The sequence below is a fragment of the Scyliorhinus canicula genome, chromosome 19, assembly GCF_902713615.1.
Source record: "Scyliorhinus canicula chromosome 19, sScyCan1.1, whole genome shotgun sequence".
Taxonomy (NCBI): Eukaryota; Metazoa; Chordata; class Chondrichthyes; order Carcharhiniformes; family Scyliorhinidae; genus Scyliorhinus; species Scyliorhinus canicula.
The window spans coordinates 41,580,561-41,598,237 of NC_052164.1; the positions used below are offsets into that span (position 1 = coordinate 41,580,561).

The window sequence follows — 17,677 nt, forward strand, 5'->3', positions numbered from 1 at the left end:
GCCCCACCTTCTCAGCCTTACCCCTCGCATGAAGTGTAGTGACCCTCAGGTTAAATCACCACCAGTCAGCTCTCAAAAGGGAGAGCAACCTATGGTCATGTGGGACTGTGGTGACAATTACATTTTACATGGGATGTCGGTGTCACAGGCTAGGCTAGTTCCCATCCCTTGCACACTTGACAGACCTCAGTCCAAATTTCTCTCTTTGCCATTCAGAAACAGATGCCGATCCAATTCCAAATACAACTTTGCTCAGTTGAAGCATGTGAATGGTTCACCACAGCGAATTACAGTCGGTTGTGACAGTAATTTCTATCCAATTTTTTATTAATGGAAAAGTAAGACTTATATTTTTTGATGCTGTTTTTTAAAGATCAAAAGTTAATCCTTCGCAATGTCAGCACTCCACAGTCTCAAAGTCAAAGATCGGGATAAATCCTTAGGCTTCAGGGCTCAAAGCTTGGTGGCATGGGATCAAGGAGCAATTGAGTTGCCTCTCTGCCAGGATCCTAACACCTGCCAATCAGGACACAGCAGCCCCTGGAAGGCAGATATAACCATCCAGTTGACCCTGGCCAGTTGGGATGAGGGAGCGTATGATCAGTTGATTGTTGCCCGTTTACTGGATTAGTCCAGTTGTAATACTGAATGCCATGCCCTCAAATCTTCACTTCTCAGGCCCCCGTCACCCCACATGCCCTTCAAGCCCCCTCGTATCCCCATGCTTCTTCATATTCCTCATTACCCTTTCATGTACACTCATACCCCCATGGAAACTCACCCTCCCCATGCCAGGCCCACATATCCTATGATGTGTCTGGGCAGCCCATGTATCCTTGACACTCACTCACCCAGTATCCATAATGGACAGACCTCAGGATGACTTTGAAATGGACGTTAAAAAAAATCCATTTTTACCAATCTAATAAAGCAATCTTTCAAATGTACTTCATTCATAAAACCTATGCAAAAAAATTAATTCCTTCAAGACGTCAATCTGTTGTAAAAACAAACAGTTCTCCAATTCCCACAAAGACAAATAATAATTTAATAAGCTCGCAAAACTGTTGATCCAAATGTGAACATAGCCCCTGCTGAGATAAGTGGTTCTGTAGCATTTGAAACTCACCCAAGAATTTATACTGGGCCCAGCTGTAATAGCAAACTCTGGGATATGTAAACAATGGAGTTTATTGAAACTGAGAAAAATAAAATTTTCCATGGTGCACCAGATAACCTGTCAATCAAAGCATTCTTGGAGTAGGTAGTTTTTCTGTTTTGCTAAGTGGAAGCTGCTGAAGGCTTCTTTTCCATTTAAAGCACTTCAGATTATTATACTGAAGATCGCTAGCAGTGTTTTCTTCAGTTTTGAATGCATAGTAGCACTTTTCCCAATAGAAAAAGCATATCTTAACACTTAAACAATATTGATCAATGTATGCAGGGCCGAGCCTTGTAACCAATCACTGCAGTAAAAACTCATTTTATTTACAATACAGCATTGAACTATTAAAACTGAATGGATATTTTTTAAAATTTAAATACCTGGCAATTAAAGAATTCCAGGAGTAGGTGACTGTTGTTTTCTGGTTCCTCAGTTAGGACTGGGGTTCCCCACTGGTTCATAACTTCTTGGAGAAGCTGCGCACCAATCCACTAACCGAAGGGGCTTACTCCACCACAATTGCAGGGAACTGGGTCTAAATTGCCCACACCCATGATGAAGCTATCAACTGAAAGAGTGCTATGTGCAGACTGACTACGCACACCCTTATCCTGCGTAAGGGGGGGGGGGTCTGAAATCCAAAAATTGGGCCCCACCTTCCCCAGCATTAGTCCCCCGATTTGGTCTGACTTGGTAAATAATCCAGGCAAATGTCTCTGAAACTTACACAATAGTCTGCTTCATAAATACTCCAGTATCTTAACGTAACATGTACCCTCAGTCCTCAAGTGTTCCACTCACTTAAGTATTAGTAATTGTGATGGAACCTGTTGTTTCAAAGTGTGTCTAATCTGAGATTGACCCTAACTGTAATAGGAAACCAAGAATGGGAACTATAAAGGGAAACTAAACCTGAAACTGAGAATGGAAACAAAACGTCTGGGGAGATTGAAATTGATTAAAATGTGTAAATGGACAAAGAGCCTTCTGAGTTCAGAGGAGGCGATGATTCCAGTGGTGCAGTATAGGCTGGCTAAAGAATTCAGGTTGGATACAGAAGAAGAGAAAACATCTGCAGCTATTTCTGTTACTTGAAGATAAGAATGATGGGTCTATGGTATCCAGAATGAGTTGAGGTAGGAGGTTCAGTGGACAAGACCCATTTTTGATGAATACCACCCTTGCGCAACTCGTGATAGTTGTCTTCTACTGTCAGCTTGGGATCATGCTACACCTTTTGAACAAAGCTGAAGTTCTTTATAAGTGAGTTTTAAGGACTATGTGACTGATTATATACACACTGCTACGAGGCAATTCGTCTTACTTGTATCTGCCATTTATTGTGCAATTTATAGTTTACAATCAACAAGAATTTGTCTGTTAATTCATGTTTAACTTACATTGATTTGGGAATTGCAATTATAGGTGGTTACCTCAGATAGTACTTAGTGCTTACTTTGCTTGACTCTTGTATCATAAAAATAAACTTTTGTATTAAACTGCGGAACCTTCACTCTTTCAGTAAATCTCTTGGATTTTTTTTTAAGTTACTGGTGTCTACCGAGATAATGCATATCAAGATGAATTCTAGTCAGTGCGAGTTAATGATCTCAGCTGGTTAGCCAGGACAGTACAGTTAGCCTCAGTGTCCAAAGGGTAGATGAACAATGCAGAGAAAAATCTGGTAACATTGTTGCTCCCAATGACTGCTCACTTGTCTCACCTCACAAACAAATTTTGCATCATTATGGGAAAACATGATATGGATAGGGAAGAGAACAGAGAAGCTAAGAATAGTGTATACATATATCAGTGGACTAGAAGATGTCAAGCAGGACTGCATATGGAATAAACACAAAAATTGCAAATGAGATTCTGGCTATTTATATCTCCTGAATAGAATACAACATTGAGGAAGTGTTGATGAACACTGACTAGGCCACAAGCGGAATACAGAGTGCAGTTTTGTGGAGTTATAGAAACATTGCAATGTAGATTTCCTGGGTGAAACAGGGAGGAGAAATAAGGTTTAGGGAAGACTTACCAGGATTTTTTTCACCACACAGAGAGAAAAGATTAAGGGGAGTGGGGTGGGGTGAGGCTGCAATTTAGTCATCTTTCGGAGCTGAATTTTCTACAAATGCATGGAATTTAATAAAGATTCCAACTTTTTCTGTAAAATCAATTTTTTAAATAAAGTGTATTTCGAACAGAATCGCTGTGGCTCTGGCAGCTGACTGATTATATATGCGGTTGGTAAGAATTGAAGTGGACATGAAACACTGGCCCCCAAGCTTCGGGTTAAATCCCACCAGTTGAGGCTCAGTAAATCTGCTTGCTTCTCTGCTGTAACAATCGGAGCTCCAGCTTCTCGTAAAATGAAATTCCAGAGACGACCATTTTCTGATGTTGTCATTACAAGTGCTAATACAAAAGCCAAATAATTTAAGCTGAAATAAAATCAAAAAAGGCTGGACATATTCTGCAGGAAAGTGGTGACATGGTGCATTGCCACTAGACTAGTAATCTAGAGACCCAGGGCAATGTTCTGGCGACTGAGGTTCAAACACCACCACACCACAACGGACGGTGGAATTTCATTGTTGATTGTTGTAAAAACCCAACTGGTTCACTGTCCTTTAGGGTAGGAAATCTGCCATTTTTACGTGGTCTGACCTACATGTGACTCCAGATCCACAGCGATATGGTTGACTCTGAAATGGCCGAGCAAGCCACATACAATGAATTAAAAAATAAAGGACAGGCATCAACTGTGGACAGAAATAGAGACCTGGATGTTCACCACGACAGAAAGACTTGTGGTAAAAATGGCAGCATATGCTCGAATTTACAGGTCCCACCCCAAAACACAGCATCAACCATTTTTGAGGGGGCGGGGATGTTTCTGGGTCGGAATATCTGCATCCGCATTTCGCAAAGGCAGCTACCCAACAGAAATCTGCAGCTGTATGTCATTTTGCTGCAAGAGGTGACTGCAATTCTATGAAACCCAACAGATGTGACCTGGTAGGAGCAGGTCTAAACTTTATGGATTTGTTCTGGTAGCCAGGGTGTCCTTTTGGAGAGGTAAAGTATCTCTTCGGATATGGTCCCAGGCCACCTTTGGGGGACCTCATGTGCCCTTTGGCAGAGGTTAGGTGTCCTTTAGGATTTTTAAAAATAGGCATGATTGTGTGTAAATAGTGTATAAACCCATTCGTAAAGTGAAGCCTATTGGAACTGTCAAAAACAAGTGTTGAGATGAACTGACAAAGGGAACTGTCAAGCTGTCAAAGAATTTAAAACTTTTGCATCGAATCATAGAATCCCTTTAGTGCAGAGGAGGCCATTCAGCCCATCGAGCCTGCATCGACCTTACAAAAGAGTAAACTATCTATGTACACTCCCCCGTTCACCCTGCCCTATCCCTTTAACGCCATAACATAACCTGCACATCCCTGGACACAATTTAGCCAATTTGGCCAATTCACCCAACCTGAACATCTTTGGACTTTAACTTTGCCCGTTAACTTTGGAAAAAAATCTGGAGGTTAAAAAAATGATTGTTTGCTATTTCACCTGTCTGTTGTCATAGGTTTAGGATTTCCATTACTGGATTAATCTGGATTAATGCTACTGACTTCACAACGTCCATTGTCACAGTAGAGTGCTGTTATCTCACAATTTTTAGAAAATTCATTTTTACGGGTCGTGGGCTTCATGGCTAGGCCAGCATTTGTTGCCCATCCCTAATTGCCCTTGAGAAGGTGATGGTGAGTTGCCTTCTTGAGCCACTGCAGTCCGTGTGGTATAGGCACAACCACTATGCTATTCGGAAAGGAGTTCCAGGATTTTGACCCAGGGACAGTGAAGGAACAGCAATACATTTCCAAGTTTGGGTGGTGAGTGATGTAAAGGGGAGCTTTCAAGTGGTGCTGTTCCGATGTGCCTGCTGCCCTTGTCCTTCTAGGTAGTAGTAGTCGTGAGTTTGGAAGGAGCTGCCTAAGGAGCCTTAGTGAGGTCCTGCAGTGCAGCTTGTAGATGATACATACGGCTGCTACTGTGTGTCGGTGGTGGAGGGAATGAATGTTTGTGGAGCATTGCCAATCAAGTGGGTTGCTTTGTCCTGGATGGTGTTGAGCTTCTTGAGTGTTGTTGGAGCTGCACTCATCCAGGCAAGTGGGGAGTATTCCATCACACTCCTGACATGGCATTGTAGGGGTAGACAGGCTTCGGGGAGTTAGGGTGTGAGTTACATGCTGCAGGATTCCTAGCCTCTGACCTGCTCTTGTACCCACAGTATTCATATGGCTAGTCCAGTTCAGTTTCTGATTAATGGTAACCTCCAAGATGTCAATAGTGGGGGGATTCCGTGATGGCAATGCCAATTAAATGTCATGGGGCAATGGTTTGATTCTCTCTTACTGGAGATGGTCATTGCTTGGCACTTCTATGGCATGAATGTTTGACAGCTCTAAGTGCTCATGGACTCTTTGAAGTGGGACTGTGAATCACAATACATGTGTTTAGAAGGGATTAAGCAGTTGACTGAAAATGCATGCTGTTGTAAAGGATAATGTAGCTGAAAGAATGTAAATGTAGTAAGTGTTTTTTTTTAGTGAATGACATTTTTTTTAAAGCAAAGTCTGCAATAGGCAACGGGAACTTTATTTTATTTGAACTCAGCATGGGTCCTGGAATCTGCCCACTGTGGATACTGGGTCAGTTGGCATGATAGGTGCAAAGGAAAAGGGTGATGGGTGGGGGAGCAAGGGTTGGCATTAAGTTTGCATTGCAGCTATAAAAGGCCATAGCAGTGGATAGAGGGGCATAAATTGGCGTGGAGGGGGCCTGTGAAAGAGGCTGAGATGGCTTGGATTGGCATGGATGAGGCATAGGAAGCATGTTTTTTCATGGAATGTCAACACAGGGCCAGAGCGCATAGGCAGGAGAACTGTCCAGCCTGCCTCTGTACCTGGCATCCTCCACACTCATTCTGGGGTCACCTTGCCTGACATGCAGAGAACTCCAACACCCTGTACGAAAACTGACTTTGGTCTGGGATGTTTAGAAGTCTGTCTGCAGAGCTAGAAATTTGCCTGACTCTATGTACCTGGTCAAGGGGTGAACATCTAGGCCAGAGTTAACATTTCCGGTCAATAACAATTCTGATGAAAGGCCACCAAACTGAAGTGGTAACTCTATTTCTCTCCACAGATGCTGCCTGACCTTTTGAGTATGTCCAGCAGTTTTTGTTTTTATTACATCAGGTAACACCTGATGGAATAGAAATATGGCCAGATTAAAGAGGGAAATGAGAAGAGACCAGGGACAGGATTCTCCGACCCCAATCGCCCAGGGCCGGCGTCAATCCCGCCCCCGCCGTGTCCCAAATTCTCCGCCCCCCGAGATTCGGCGGGGGCGGGAATGGCGCCACGCCGGTCGGCGGGTCCCCGGCGCCGGTCCCCCCCATGGCGATTCTCGGGCCCGCGATGGGCCGAAGTCCCGCCGCTGACAGGCCATTCGCGCAGGCGTGGATTAAACCACCTACCTGACCGACGGGATTGGCGGCGTGGGCGGGCTCCCTGGGGGGGGGGGGCGATCTGACCCCGGGGGGGTGCCCCCACGGTGGACTGGCCTGCGATCGGGGCCCACCGATCGGCGAGCCTGTGCCGTGGGGGCACTCTTTTTCTTCCGCCTCTGCCATGGCCTTCACCATGGCGGAGGCAGAAGAGACCCCGTCCCCTGCGCATGCACCGGTATGACGTCAGCAGTCACTGATGCTCTGGCGCATGCGCGGATCTACGCCGGCCGACAAAGTCCTTTCGGCCCCGGCTGGCGTGGCGCCAAAGGCCGTTCACGCCAACTGGCGGAGTGGGAACCAGTCCGGCGGGGGCCTAGCCCCTCACTGTGAGGGCTTGGCCTCTAAAGGTGCGGAGAATTCCGCACCTTTGGGGCAGCCCGACGCCAGAGTGGTTCACGCCACTCCGACACGCCGGGACCCCCCGCCCTGCCGGGTAGGGGAGAATCCCGGCCCAGTTCTCGTGGATTCTGCTCTCCCTTATTCTCTATTGCAGAAAGAACCTGATACAACTATAATTACATGGACAGTTGACGATTGTGACTATCTGCAATGAGCCTACAGAATTCACTGTTCTTGGAAGAATATTTTTATATTTAATTTTTACTAATCAGGGTTGTCTACAATACTAAGTTCTATTAATACACAGCCTGCTTAGATGGTCCACCTAATAATAATAATAATCCCTTATTGTTACAAGTAGGCTTCAATGAAGTTACTGTGAAAAGCCCCTAGTCGCCACATTCCGGCGCCTGTTCGGGGAGGCCGGTATGGGAAATGAACCCACGCTGCTGGCCTTGTTCTGCATTACAAGCCAACTGTTTAGCCCACTGTGCTGAACCAGACCTCTCCATTGCCTCAGAGTTGCCAGTCTGCTTGACCAACTTTGGGATAAAAGGAAATTTTCTCCACATAAACATCGGGAATACCGAAGTCTGACTTTGCACATTGCAACACGATCCATTTCCTCACCAACAATTCCATCCTTCTCCCTGGCCCATTGTTGACTGTTCACACTCCCAGGGTAATGTTTGACTCCTAAATGAGCTTTATATCCTCTCCGTGAAAGACTGCTTCTATCCACATTTGTAAAATCACCAATTTCCTCTCCTTGCTTACCTCACCAGCTACTGAAATTCTCAACCAACATTTGATCTTCAGGTGTGACCATTCTAGTCAATCGTCTGTCCAGCTCACAAATATCCCAAACTGACCTGGAGGCAACTTGTATCCCAGGGGCAGCTCATCACATGGACTTGAAGATTACTATTGCATCAGAGTGTCCTGCTATCCTTGGAGCTGCCAAGACATGGGGAACCTTCCTTCATTTTTCTCTGGCAAGATTGATAAGGTTGGCAAGATTGATAAAGATTTCACAAATATGCTGAAAATTATAATGGTTGATAATAATATTTATCTTCAGCAGAAGCCACTTACCCTTAACTGTAATGAGGAGGAGTTGAGGACTCTGAGTCTGTACTAATTGGAGTTTCAAAGGATGAGGGGGGGATCTTATTGAGATTTACTGCGAGGGCTGGATAGAGTGAACATGGAGAGGATGTTTCCATGAGGAGGAAAAATTAGAACCAGAGGGCACAACCTCAGACTGAAGGGACGATCCTTTAAAACAGAGATGAGGAGGAATTTCTTCAGCCAGAGGGTGGTGAATCTGTGGAGCTGTTTGCCGCAGAAAGCTGTGAAAGCCAAATCACTGAGTGTCTTTAAGACGGAGATAGATAGGTTTTTGCTCAATAAGGGGATCAGGGGTCATGAAGAGAAGGTAGGAGAATGGGGATGAGAAAAATATAAGTCATGATTGAATGGCAGAGCAGACTCGATGAGACTAGTGGCCTAATTCACCTCCCATGACTCATGGTCTTAGGTACCTATCCCTTTAAGGTTTAGTCATTTGCTATAGCTTCTATTGGGCATGACACGACCAACTAACAGTACAAGGTCAAAGCTGTGCTGCAAGTGGATGTTAATTATTCAAATAACCTGACCATGCAGAATTACGAACCTTGGCTCAAGGCGGAATCAGCTGCTTTTGCGTTGGCAGTTAGCCATTCACCAGCAGAGTTTGCTGGAAGTGCAAAACGGGACTGTAATAAAACAAACTCTGGAGTAACTCCTGGCACAACATAGAACATGGATTCCAAACCACTGTAGTGCACCATTTTGTATCTGTCTTCACAGCAGAAAAGACATAAGAAGCATTCCAGATTATTAGAAAATCAAGAGGCAAAAATGAAGGAGAAACCTAATGGAACCAGGACCACTAGAGAAAAAGTCCTAGGAAAGGTAATGGGACTAAAGGCGGACATGTCTCCTGGATCTGAGAGTCTGCATCCTAGGGTCTGAAAAGAGGAGGCAGCAGACATAGGGAAGGATTCTCCCCCCCCACCACCGGGTGGGAGAACCGCCGGGACGCCACGCGAATCGCGGCACGCCGCCCCGACACCCGCATGCGTTTCTCCCACCCCCCCGAAACCAGCGCCGCGTGATTTGCGCCGGGCCGCTCGGAGAATCGGCGTAAACGGCGAGCGGCGATTCTCCGGCCCGGATGGGCCGAGCTGCCACTACGACACAACAGGTTCCCGCCAGCGCCGTCCACCCCTGGTCACTGCCGACGGGAACTCTGCGGGAATGCACGGCCTGTGGGGGGGGGGGGGGGCTCCTTCACCGGGGGGGGGGACCTCCGATGGGGTCTGGCCCGCGGTCGGGGCCCACCGACCGGCGGGCCGGCCACAACCCCCCCCCCCCCCCGGGCCTATCTCCTTCCGCGGTCGGCCCCAGAACACTGCCGACATTTTGGTGAGAGGCCGGAGCACGTAAGAAGTTCCCCGCGCATGCGCAGGATGGCACGGCCCAACCGCGCATGCACGGGTTGGCGCAGCACCCATTTGGCGCTGCGTAAGGAAGCTGGAGCAGCGTGAACCGCTCCAGCGCCGTGCTGGCCCCCTGTGGGGACCAGAATAGGTCGTGCCCGGGCCCTGTTCATGCCATCGTGAAATGTGACGGCGTTCACGACGGCGCGAACACTCGGTCCGCGCTGCGGAGAAACGCCCCCATAGTCTTTGGTGTTATCTTCAAAATTCCCCAGATTCTGGAAAAATCCTGGAAAACAGCAAATGTAACACGTCTGATTAACAAAGGAAGGAGAAGGAAAGCAGGGAAATATAGGCCAGTTACCCTAACAACTGTCATCGGGAAAGTATTAGAATCCATTATCGTGGATACAGTAGTAGAACATTCAGGAAATCATAATACAATGAGGCAGAGTCGACATGGTATTGTGAAATGGAAATCATGTTTGACAATTTGTTTTAGTGTTATTTCAGGATTTAACAAGCAGGGTGAATAATGGGGAACCAGTAGATGTTGTGTGTTTGAATTTCTAAAAGTCAAATAAAAGGGCAGGTGCACAAGGATTCATGATGTTGGGGCTGATATATTAGCGTGGATAGAGGATTGGCTAACTAACAGGAAGCAGAGGATCGGGCTAAATGGGTCTTTATCAACTTGGCAAACTGTAACTAGTGAAGTGTCACAGGGATCAACTAATTACCAACTATATTAATGTCTCTACTGTAGCCAGATTTGCTGCCAACAAAGATAGGTAGGAAAGCAAGTGGTAACAAGAATACAAAATGTATGCAAAGGAATACTGATAGGTTAAGTGAATGGGTACAGATTTGGCAGACTGAGTATAATTTGGGGAAAAAACATGGGCATGAAGAATAGAAAAATGGAATATCATTTAAATGGAAGTGACTGCAGAATGCTGCGGTACAGAGGGATCTGGGAGTGCTTGGACATGAATCACAAAAATTCAGCATGCAGGAGGTACTTAGGAAGACAAGTGGAATGTTGGCCTTTTATTGAAACAGGGATGGAGATTAAAGTAGGGAAGCCTTATTACAATTGTACAGGGCACTGATGACAACATAGATTTATAGTCTGCTTGCTTGAGGGACATCCTTCCATTAGAAGCAGTTCAGGGGAGGTTCGCTCGGCTGATTCTGGGATGAAGTGTTTGTCTTATGAGGAAAGGTCGAGCTGGTTGGGCCTATACTCAGTGGGACTTAGCAGAATGAGAGGTTAACCTACTGAAACATAAGATTCTGAGGGAGGCTTGACAGGGTAGATGCTGAAAGGATATTTCCTCTCATGGAGGACTCTATGACAAAGGGACACAGTTTAAAATTAAGGGGTCTCTTATTGTAATAATAATAATAATCTTTATTAGTGTCCCAAGTAGGCTTACATTAACACTGCAATGTAGTTATTGTGAAAGTGCCCCAGTCGCCACACTACAGCGCCTGGTCAGGTACACTGAGGGAGAATTCAGAATGTCCAATTTATCTAACAAGCACGTCTTTCGGGACTAATGGGAGAAAACCGGAGCACCCGGAGGAAGCCCACGCAGACACGGGGAGAATGTGCAGACTCCACACAGACAGGTAATCAAGCAGGAATCGAACCTGGGACCCTGGCGCTGTGAAGCAACAGTGCTAACCACTGTACCACCGAGAATGAGATGAGGAGGAATGTCTTCTCTCCGAGGGTAGTCTCTCTTCCCCAGAGAACAGCGGGGGCTGGGTCATTCAGTATAGGCATGGTTGACTGAGATAGAATTTTGATCTATCAGTGTGTCAAGTGCCAGAGGAGAGTCAAGCAGGAAAGTCGAGTCGAGGCCTCCATCACATCAGCCATGATTTTAGTAAATGTTCGGCAGGTTTAATGAGCTGAATGGCCTACTCCTCCTCCTATTTGCTGGAGTGTGTGTACTACAGAGAACGCAACAATAATCTGGCCTATTAAAAATAATTTTAATTTATCCTCAATTTGTAACTGCTTTGTTATGCATTTCAGTCTGTGTTTTACAGTCCAAATAATAGAGAGCCTGTGCAGATATGTGTATAAAATTGTCTGGGCCAGTTTCGGGATCAGAATCATTCAGGCCTTCTAACAGAAAGGCCTGAACCCAGTTAAATTAATTTAGGAGAGTTGCCGGTGCCTGCTGTTCATCTATCTCTGGAAAAGAAATTCGGACGATTGCCTCACCCTCATATAAATTATGAGGAGGAGAGGGACATGTGGGTTAGCAGGAAAAATAATAATTTCACTAACTGATAAGGACCACTGGCTCAGCCTCAACCATATCCAGGAAACCTGACACCTGCTTCCCTCGGGGCAGGCCATATTTACATAACGAATAGGCGGACATCACTTTTACTTGGCTGTCCCGGGTGATTTAAATATGGCTCGATGGTCATATCAATACATCAGAGTCACCCCCCCCAACAGCCCTGGATACTCCCATACCCACTATTATAGCCTCAGAGGTAAGAGCTGCCTTCTTGAAAGTGAACCCGCGGAAAGCGACGGGCCCCGACCGAGTCCCTGGGCAAGCAATCAGATCCTACGCAGACCAGCTGGTGAGTGTATTCGCAGACGTCTTCAACAGCTCACTTCTCCGCTCCGAGGTTCCCATCTCCTTCAAGAATACACCATAATGCCAGTACCAAATAAGAACAAGGTAGTGTGCCTCAATAAATAGCGACCGGTGGCCCTGATATCCATTATCATGAAATCCTTTGAGTGGCTAGTCATGAGTCAGACCAACGACAGCCTCCCAGACGGTCACGATCCATTGCAGTCTGACCATCTCCGCAACTGGTCCACAGCAGATGCTATCTCTCTGGCCCTATAATCAACACTTGAACACCTCGACAACAAGGACAGCTACGTCAGACTGCTGTTCATGCACCGCCATGGATTTGGCAATTCTCCGGGCCGTATCGGCAGCTAGAGCTGGGTGCTCTGCGCTGCTCGGCGGCTAGCCCCAGCCAAACGGCGACGTGGGGACATAGCTTCAAAATCGGAGAATCCAGCCCATGGATTCATGTCTGCGACTCACTGCATAGAATTCTTGATCTCAATTCAATCATTGAGTTGGTGACATGAAGGTTAAAACCTTCACACATCCTCACACACTTGTTGGGAACACTTGCCCTAGATGGGCTGAAAGTGAGGAGTGGCATCATTATAACTTTAAGGACAAAGTGAAAAATGTTTCTCGATAAGTAACATAGACATTTATGTCAGAAAAGCATTTTTAAGACCCACGAGAGATGACCTGGCCCAACAAGCCCAATCCTTCCCTTCTCGGGTTGGATTTTCAATGCAGGATCAGGAATCCAACATCTGGATGACTTCTGGGTTCCGTCCCCAGGCTGCATCATCTGGCAATGTGATATCTTTCAATAGAAATTAGCTAATTAGCCAACAGGCGAGCTAAGGGCCTGCCTCTGCTTGCCGATTGAAGCAGGTGGTTCCTGACGGTTTAACAAGCTGGAAAGCAATCCCACACAAGATAATGACCAGTATCATACCAGCACTCATTCACCCCACAGATCTGTTGCAAAGACATCTGCAAAAACATTTATTTGCACCCCATGATAAACCCAGCGGATTTTCAATTGCAAACAGACAGTCTCCTCAACAAGCTCCTTGAGGGGTTTAAGGGGCTGTTATTTAGCGGAGAGCCCTTTGAAAAACCTCCTCCCTCTTTTCAGATATTGTCTCCAACAAATTGCCCTCTCTAATTATTCCCTCATTCGCTTCTATTCAAAAACTCTTCTAATTGACCCTTCAACTAATTTTTCCCACAGATTTCAGTGGCTGCAAAACTCTTCCACACTTGAGGTTAAAAAAAACATCCAAAATTACATTCTCATTGCTAACTCCCTCGGTTTTGGATCAGGACTTTTTTGCTTAAACCCACTGTGACAGCAACAGGATAAAGCCTCGAGTTAATTCCAAGTGGAAGGACACGGTTTATTTTAAGTGATAGAATAAATAATTTCCAAAAATAATATGACAGAGTGTAGGCTGTATGTAAAATAAAACACTCAGTAAAGATCCCAGTGTACTTACGTGACAGCGCACTGTGCAAAGGACAAGTACTCCACCAACACGTCCAATCCCTTGTTCTCCTCATTCAAAAACTCCTGCACCCAACTGTGAGGGAGGAAAAGTCAGAGTTAATCAGATTGCAGTGGATGGTGGCTCAACCAGAAATGACCTAAAATACCGTTGGGATCAGGCCAGATGGACCTCGACACTCTTTCCCAGCTTTGCCCATTCCTAGGTTCTGAATCCCTGCAAGCTCTTTAGGGGGGAACTGATGTAGAAAAATTATCACAGCCAGTCACACCCAACCCACTCTCAGAAATAGTTCAGACTGCATGTCCCAAATCTAATGGGGGCGGCACGTTAGCACAAGTGGATAGCACTGTGGCTTCACAGCCCCAGGGTCCCAGGTTCGATTCCCGGCTTGGGTCACTGTCTGTGCGGAGTCTGCATGTTCTCCCCATGTCTGTGTGGGTTTCCTCCAGGTGCTCCGGTTTCCTCCCACAGCCCAAAGACGTGCAGGTTAGGTGGACTGGCCATGTTAAATTGCCCTTAGTGTCCAAAAAGGTTAGGAGGGGTTATTGGGTTACGGGCATAGGGTGGAAGTGAGGGCTTAAGTGGGTTGATGCAGACTCGATGGGTCAAATGGCCTCCTTCTGCACTGTATGTTCTATGTTCTAATGCCATCTGGCACACAGCAACAACACTCAAGTTAGCTTAACAGAGCACCACGTACCAAAATGTTCCATGAGGGGATAGTTACCGAACAAATCAGGAGAGGAAATGTGCTCGAGTCAGGGATAATGGGCTATGGGTGGCACAGTGGCATGACGGCACAGTAGTTAGCACTGCTGCCTCACAGGCTGGGGACCCGGGTTTGATTTCGACCTCAGGTGACTGTGTGGAGTCTGGACATTCTCCCTGTGTTTGTGTGGGTTTCCTCTGGGTGCTCTGGCTTCCTCCCAAAGTCCAACGATGTGCAGGTAAGCTAGATTGGCCTGCTAAATTTCCCTTTAGTGTCCAAAGATTAGGGTGGGTGGGGTTACAGGGTCACGGAGATCGGGCAGGGAGTGTGCCTAGGTAGGGTGCTCTTTCGGAAGACCCCTGCAGAATCCATGAGCCGAATGACTTCCTTCCGCACTGTAGGGATTCTATGATTCTATAGATTGTAGAGGTAGATTTGGAGAAGGCTTTAGAAGCTCCTGGCCCATTCCAAATGCTCTCGGATTTCTCCTGGTTCAATAAATCATTTTGTTCTTTCAGACATGCAGCCATTAACCTTTATTGGTCAAGTTGCAAAATAAAAAAATATTTACAGTGTAATTTCTCAGCTCCTCGGGCATCACAAAGTGCTTCACCAATCATTCATCATTGTTATTTAGGCAAAACATAGAAGCCTATTTGCACACAAATATCCCCCACAAACGGCAAATTACATCAGAGGCCTGTTTCTGTTGGTGCTGGCTGAGGGAAGACACTGGGGAAAAAGTAGGGTCATGAGACCTTTCATTCACATCTACCTCTTAAACTCTGAGAAGATAACATTCTTTATCTTAATTTTCATTTTCTTAATCTTAATTTCCATTTGCTACATCCCTCATTTTCACCTTGTGACTCCTTGTACTTTTTGCCTTTTGACAGTAACAATTTTCTAGCTGCGGAGGCTGAGTTGGTAGAACTCTTGTCTCTGAGTCGCTCAGTTCGAATCCCACTGCAGGGTCCGAGGACAAAAACCCAAGCTGACACTCCAGTGCTGTGCTGAAGGAGTGCTACACTGTTGCAGGTGCTCTTTTGTTCTCGGATGAGTTGGTAAACTGAAGCCCCATCTGTCTGCTCAGTGGATGTAAAAGATCCCACGTCATTACCATATTTCAAAGAAAAGTAGGGGTGTTTGCCCGGGTGTATTTTATCCTTCAATGGTCATCACAAAACCGATTATCTACATTGCTGTCTATGGGAGCTGCTCGTACATAAATCGTCCATTACAACAGTCACTACACTTCAAAAGTATTCATTGACAATAAAGCACTTTGATATGTCCAATGGTTATGCAAAATAGTATCTAAGTACAAGATTCAATTTTTCCTTTGCTTTTGAGGTTTTTCTCTCCCGATCTGTACATTAAGAATCGTTGCCTCAATGAGGTACTGGCAGTGTCAGCACCCGGACACTACAGTTCCATTTTTTTTCCAATCGTATTCGTCTTTAAAAAATCTACCACCGAGCTTTTGAAAATGTCAGGACTGTAAGCATCACTCACCCTATGTGATTGGTCCGCAATGAAATTTCAAGATCTCGCAGAACTTGGGTTGACTCTTGGACTCGTCTCTTGAACTGCAGCAGTTGACATGAAAAAGAAAAACAAGAAAGTTCTACAGTGCGTTGTTTCCAGAAGACAAAGTTCTTTTTCTATCATACGTGGGACGCTCTGGAACAATACCCCTCTTATATCATGGAAAGCCGTTAGGGTTAGTCTTGGTGTCATGTACTGAAACTTTGAGTTGTTGAAAAACATATACACAGTAGAGCAGACTCTATAACACTGACTACAACTGAGGTAAACAACTGACCATGTGCACGATTGTTTTAAATTTGCATATGACCTGTAGGGAGTAGTGTGAAGCCTTGGCCTGTAGGGGGCAGTGTGAACCCTCGGCCTGATGGGCAATGTGCACCCTTGACCTGGAGGGGCAATGTGAACCCTTTGCCTAGAGGAGGCAGTGTGATTCCTCAGGCTGTAGGTGGCAGTGTGAACCCTTGAATTGTAGGGTGGCAGTGCAAACCCTAGGCCTGTAGGGGGCAATGTAAACCCTCGGGCTGTAGGGAGCAGTGTGAACCCTTGACCTGCAGGGGGCAGTGTGAACCCTTAACCTGAAGGGACAGTGTGAACCCTCGGACTGAAGGGGGCAGCGTAAACCCTCAATCTATAAGGGTAGTGTAAACCTACGGCCTTGTAGGTGGCAAAGTGAACACTCAGCCTATGGGTTTTGCTAAACTTTGATAGCTTGCTTTGTCCAGGATTCGAGCTGTCAGGTGCTATTCATTCACTAACAGACAAGTAGAACCAGACCCCTTTAGAGAGGCTTTGTCTCCTCAGTTTTGTTCAGAAAGGTCAGCCACCTCCCTTCAGGGTCAGCACCTCACTTTCACTCAACATCAACCCAGTTATCAGCCAATTGCAGACACTGAGGGCAGGGATAACATGAAGAAGAGGAAATGAAAAATCGGTTGCAAATATTTCATGTTTGCTTTTTGTATGGCTTCTGAAAGTTATTCTTACCTATTTGACGATGTATGACAGAGTCTTGAGAGACCCATGCGTGTAGAAAAGCCAAGGTACTTTCCAACCTATTTCTGTCATTACATCATCCATGCTACATTTACCCATTGTGAAACCTGACTAGATTTCTACACGCAAGACAACAAGATAGAATCAATGTGCTGCTGATCTACTGTCTGAAAGATATCACTTCTAGGTTTGCAAGATAGCACATGCATTTTCAGGGATGCCATTTTCTGTTGCTGGTATTTCTGCCAATTATCAACATCCTAAGCATCATTTTGCAGTTCAGGCCGTTGCTGCGTCGACTAGTCCAGTCTGTGGCTTGAATTTTGTAAACTGATTCTTGATATTTACCTTCCTGACTCCACCTTGGTCCAAGAATCCTCTTAGTTTCTGAATGTAAGCAAACGGGGGATTCTTCACTTGGAATCGTTCCTGCAAAGAATGAAACAAGAGTCAGCAAAATGCTCACTGTGGGAGACAACTGCTGTCATATTACTGTACTTTACACTCTCTGCTCAGCATGGAGGTCAAATGAAACATTAATAATAATAATAATAATAATAATAATAATAATCTTTATGGTCACAAGTAGCTTTACATTAACACTGCAATTAAGTTACTGTGAAAAGACCCTAGTCGCCACATTCCGGCGCCTGTTCAGGTACACAGAGGGAGAATTCAGAATGTACAAATTACCACATAGCACGTCTTTCGGGACTTGTGGGAG

General features: G+C 45.7%; 1 protein-coding gene across 7 annotated transcripts in view; it reads right to left on the reverse strand.

Moving 5' to 3' along the window:
• fmnl1a (formin-like 1a) overlaps positions 1–17,677 on the reverse strand; it is a 354,814-nt gene that overhangs the window by 134,904 nt on the left and 202,233 nt on the right. For all 7 annotated transcript variants that reach the window (XR_005458128.1, XM_038778444.1, XM_038778448.1 and 4 more), the window contains 3 exons: positions 17,302–17,382; positions 15,925–15,998; positions 13,689–13,772 (listed from right to left, as the gene is read on the reverse strand). Coding sequence is in view for 6 of the 7 variants with exons in the window: in XM_038778444.1 (XP_038634372.1) it covers positions 13,689–13,772; positions 15,925–15,998; positions 17,302–17,382 (239 nt within the window). In the remaining variant the exon portion in view is untranslated. The remainder of the gene's footprint in view (positions 1–13,688; positions 13,773–15,924; positions 15,999–17,301; positions 17,383–17,677) is intronic.